The sequence below is a fragment of the Populus nigra genome, chromosome 12 (genome assembly GCF_951802175.1).
Source record: "Populus nigra chromosome 12, ddPopNigr1.1, whole genome shotgun sequence".
NCBI lineage: Eukaryota > Viridiplantae > Streptophyta > Magnoliopsida > Malpighiales > Salicaceae > Populus > Populus nigra.
In genome coordinates this window covers 4,029,536-4,035,288 of record NC_084863.1, presented here as the reverse complement: position 1 = coordinate 4,035,288, position 5,753 = coordinate 4,029,536, and the positions used below count along the sequence as shown (strand labels likewise).

The 5,753-nt window shown below is 31.3% G+C and overlaps 1 protein-coding gene across 1 annotated transcript; it reads right to left on the bottom strand.

The window, feature by feature from the left end:
- Positions 1-1,526: 1,526 nt before the first annotated feature.
- On the bottom strand, positions 1,527-3,343 carry LOC133668960 (tyrosine decarboxylase 1-like). The gene has a single exon (XM_062088971.1). It carries the CDS (start codon positions 3,217-3,219, stop codon positions 1,735-1,737), a length of 1,485 nt encoding a protein of 494 aa, XP_061944955.1. The 5' UTR covers positions 3,220-3,343; the 3' UTR covers positions 1,527-1,734.
- Positions 3,344-5,753: the final 2,410 nt, after the last annotated feature.

Below are 5,753 nucleotides of genomic sequence, written 5' to 3'. Positions count from 1 at the left end.
TGAAAATCTGGCAAGCAACGCACGGTTGCTCGCTCCTCTACTGAGGCTGAGTATAAAGCCCTTGCTGATGGTATCGCTGAAGTCATTTGGCTTAAATACTTGTTAACAGATTTGCAAGTTCCCTCAGTCTCTACTCCTACCATTTGGTATGATAATCTTGCTGCTACCTATCTCTCAGTCAATCCTATCTTCCATGCTCGTACTAAGCATGTTGAAGTGGATTATCACTTTGTCTGTGACCGTGTTGCAAAGAAAGAGCTTCAGATTCATTTTGTTCCCTCTCGGGATCAACTTGCCGATGTCTTCACTAAACCGCTTCTTGTTGCATCCTTTACTGCTTTTTAGTTCAAGCTTCGGGTTAATCCCCCACCCCCAGCTTGAGGGGATATATTATAGAATGCATATCATGTATATATCAGAATAGGAAATTAATATAGGATTATTCTAATGTTGTAATCTTTATAGTTACTGCAGTGTTCTGCCGCATATATATAAATAGAAAGGTCTATTATTCTCAACTCACACTTATCCAATATGAGAATAGTTAATCTCTATTCTCCATCTTGTGGGGGGTATTAGACGACACACCAAATGCATGCCACTCAGCCAACACCAAGCATGTCATGCAGGATGTTGTAGCCAACACCACGCAGGACATGTAGGATGTTATAGCATGATTTACACACCAGCCGCTTACCACTCTGGCAACTGTAACAAGATTTGTAGATACAACAGAATAAATCTTTTGCATTTCTTCTCCCATTCTGTTATGACTATAGAACGATATAGTGTGTTAGAGGTTGTTCTACTAAGCTATATATAAATACAACAGTGCTCATGTAAAGAAATAGTTTTAGTATAAAGTATTTCTGATATACACAGTGAAGTTTTCGTCCTTCATGTAGATTCTCTCTTTCTTCACCTTTTCACATCTTCTTCAGTTTATATCAAATCTTAAAAAAATATTAGCATAAGATAAAATCTTGTATATAAAAAAACAGTCTCTCACTCTAGCCTTACTCTTTTACTACCATATGTTTCTGAAGATATTTTTTATTCCATTTCTTTAAGAGGCATTTAGAAAACGTACTCATAATGCCCTCTGGAAAGGCTGAAAACATAATACGAAATTTAAAAAAAATGCATGGAAAGATATCAAGAATTATAAAATTTAAAATAGATATTTGCATGCTATGTTTGTTTTTTGAAATTTACTTTCTGGAAAACCATTTTTCAAACGTTTGTTTGCTACTAGAAATGTTGGTTAACGAAAAATACTTTTCAGTCAAAGAAAAATTTGGCTTAGTTTCAGAAAAGTGCTTTCCTGAAAAATTTTATATATTTCCTGAAAAAATTAATATTAGCAAAAGGTAAAATCTTACACACACACACACACACAACACTGTCTCACTCTACTCTTTTACTACCATATGTTTCTGAAGATTTTTTTATTCCATTTCTTTAAGCGCCACTTCGAAAACATAAAACATACTCATAAAGGCTGAAAACATAATACGAAATTAAAAAAAACAAAACTGCATGGAAAGGTATTATTGCTATATAAAATAGATGTCTGCCTTAAGTAGACTTCGTTATTTAAACTTAGCAATTTAATATTGCTTTCAATAACAATTACGAACTAAAACATAATCTTCTTGCTGAGATCAAACCACGGACAATTACAAAATTATTTTTAATAGTTTTATTAGACATAACATGTTCTGCATCATTCATTCATTCTCCAACAGCACCTGTTTCTTTGACAAGATCTGCTGCCTTTTCTTGAATCAACTTCCACATATCATCTACATGTCGTTCTTCAGTCAAGGTTGATCCGATCGCACAGCGTATGATAAACAAGCCACCAACCACCCCGTGAGTCATGAATGCACGACCACTTTCATTCACTGCAGCTAGAAGCTTACGGTTCAATTCCAAGTCTTGGCATTCATCGTTGTGCTTGAGCCTAAAACAAACCAGAGAAAACCTCCTTTGCACCACCACCTCAAACCTACTGTCTTTAGCCACCAGTGACTCAAACCGCTTAGCCAAGTTCACATCGCTACGAATATGGCACATAAGGTTTGCTAATCCATGCCTGCGAATCACAATCCAAAGCTTCAGAGCTCTGAATCGCCTACTCAATGCAATTTGCCAATCTTTGTAGTCCACGACGTCACTTGATTCACTGGCATTGTTCCTCAAGTATTCTGGATCACTGGACAGTGACTCGATTAATAAACGAGGCTGCTTAACCCACAAGCAGCAACAATCCATGTTAGTGAGTAACCATTTATGTGGATTCATGCTCAACGAGTCTGCAAGTTCTACTCCATCCAGGTAATGCCTGAATTCAGGGCATATGCATGCACTACCTGCGTAAGCTGCATCAACGTGGAACCATAGATTATATTTCCTGGCAACTTTCCCCAGATCCATAACAGGATCAACAGCTCCACATGCTGTAGTGCCTACAGTAGCGCATAAAAATAAGGGCACAAATCCAGCTTTGATATCATTTTCAATTGCATCTTCCAATGCTTGAGGTGATAACGAAAATTCCGATGAAAATGAGGTAGAGAGGCATCGAAAATTAGAGGATGGAATTCCAACTAATTTGACGCCCTTAAGTAGAGTTGAATGAGTTTGATCAGAGGCATAAACTACCAGCTTCGTAATGTTTTCAGCTCCAATCATTCTCAAGGTCTCGTCTCTTGCTGCAACTAGGGTGCAAACTATAGCCTCACAAGTGCTACCGTGCAAGACACCACCTCCGTTTCCTGAGAACAAAAAAGTAGATGGGAGCTTGAGCATCTTTCCCATCCAATCCATTACAATGGATTCCAGTTCGGTAGCAGCTGGAGATGCAATCCAGTTGAAGCCAACAACATTAAGGCCTGTGCAGAGCATCTCACCAACAAACCCTGCAGTGCTTGCATTTGCTTGGAAGTAAGCAAAGAAGTTAGGGCTTTGCCAATGAGTGAGGCCTGGTATAATGCTATCAGTTACATCTTTGAGAACATCTTCTAAGGATTCCTCGCAATATGGGGCAGTGTCTGGCAATTGGGTCAATAAGTACCCTGGTTTCACTTGGCTTTGAACCGGGTTGTTTTCAATATTCTTGTAATAATCAGCAATGAAATCGATCACCATTTTGGAATCATTGGTGAAACCATTTGGGTCTAAAGGGGAGAAAGTGTTTGTGGATTGAGAACCCATTTATTTCGGATAGATGAATGGATCACTTCGATTTTCTTCTATTCAAGTGTTTATGGATTTATCACGAGTAAAAGGGTGATATTTATAGCATCTCCAATAAAAAATATTATTTTAAACAGGTAAATTGATAAAATAATATTTTGAATAATATAAATATAATTTTTTTTATTATATATATTTTAATGAAAAAAAACATTTAAAAAACTAATTTTATTATAGTGGAATAACTAAGTATTTTATTTTTTTTAATGAATTTGATGTTTTTTTTATATGACTAGATTTAATTGGTTTATTTTTTTAATGGTCTTACTTTGTTAGTTTTTGTTCTTTTAAGTAATATGTAAAAATAATATTTGTAGAAAAAAAATATATTTTAGTATTTTATTTGACTTTTTTATTAGAGTATGAAAAATAAGTAAAGAAAATCTAAAATAGTATCTCCTAACGTAGGTGCTCTTATAGAAGACCCAAAACTGAAAAATTATATATATATATATATATATATATATATATATTGATGGGTCAAAAGGTGTCACGTGCTCCTATTCTATCGGTGATAAGACACAAAAATCATTTTGCTTTATAAAATCCTTGAAACATGTCACGTAACACACAAAAATCATTTTGCTTCATAAAATCCTTGAAACATGTCATAAATGTTGCTCCTATTCTATCGGTGATGTGGTTGTCATAAATGTTATCTATTCTGTTCCATTTAGAATGGTTAAAATATTTTGTATCAATTTAAAAAATAAAATAAAATAGAATAATTTTTATTTTATTTTAAATCTTAATCTATTTCAGATTTTTCAGATAAATTTTAACCAAAATATTCTGATTTCATTTTATATATTTCCTTTTAAACTTGAAAAACTATTAAATCAAACCCAAACTTCAACTTGTTTTAACCAAAACAAATCCTAAAAATACCATATAAATATTAATAACTCCTTTTTCAACTACAAAACAATCTTTAATCAATTTAAAAATAAAAAAATCAAACAAAACAATAATAGTAATAAATTTATAGACTTCATTGAACTCTCCTCTCCTAACAAACTTTCATTGACACTAATATCTATTACATTCCTTCCATTTCGTTGGTTGAATAAAACATAAGTTGCATATCTTTTTATAAAATATTAATAGATCAAAAAATCATTCTTATTATCCTTAAGAAAAGTATGAACTCCTCGTGATATTGAATGAGTAAACTGAAGGGAATTTAAAGAGGTGACAAACAAAACTTATATTTTAATTAAGGGTTAAAAAAATACTAATTAGGAGGTATTCATATGTTAACCTAAATGTGACACTCAGATTCCAACTTTTTATACCTTCGTTCAAGAATTAATTGTCGTAACGTTTTGACGTAAATGACTTGTGTGACTTCCCTTTATCTTTTAGAAGTGAAAAGTTCGAGTTTTATTTATGTCTTTTTTTTGTATTAAAACATTTTACTTTTATTATATTCTAATATTTTATTTAAGTTGAATTATTTTAAGTTAAAGTTCTATTTAATCTTAGGTATTTAGAAATATTTTAAATTTTAAAATTATATTTATTTGACATTGTGTTTGTATTGCATAATTCATAATTAATTTATCTTGAATTTGAATTATATTTGTTAAATTATATATATATACACCCCGAAATAACCAAAACATTTCATTTTAATTAAATCTTTATATAGCATAATTAGTTTAAAATTAGATTTCAGATTACCAAATTATATAACTAACCCTGAACACACGACAATGTCCATTTTAGTATAAAAGTTCATGTGGTTGTCAAAAGAACAACCAGACTTTTGTCATTGCATGGACAAACAGGAACCACTAATTAATGGCATAGGACGCGCAAAATGGTAAAAGCTCTAGTGGGCCAAAGAATATATGTCGTGTTTTTTTTTAAAAAAAAAATCTTAATTTTTATTTATTAAAATATATAGGTTAAATATATTTTAGTGCTTAATTTCTTAAATAATTGTTAATCAAGTTACATTTTATTAATTATCTCAATTTAATTTATAACTAATAGTTCTTAATATATATGATCTATTAAGTTTCTAATATGTTGACTTAAATATAAATTATAATTCTAAATAAATAAAATTAAATAAATCAAATAATTTAATTTATTATCAACTCAATAATTGATTAATTTATATTTGAAGATCAAGTGCACCGTCTGTAGCAAAGTGTTATGATCCCCTAAATATTAAGAAAGTCATAAGTGGTTTAACTTAACATTTTAGTGACCAGTTTCTCAGTGTAATTATTATCTCTTCATCAATAATGTTCAATTTAAATATTTTAGCATGAAATGTGTCTGTCATATCAAATCATATTTCTTTGCAATATTATAGTCATTGATTCTTTAAAGAAGATTTAAAATTCTTTTTAAATTTCATTCCACCATGTGCAAGGTGATAAATCAAATACTATTTGAGAACATATGGAACATTTTTTTTTCTAATTCTCCCGAGGTGATGAATCCTCTCTTAATCACTCAAATACCTTTATATAGTTTAT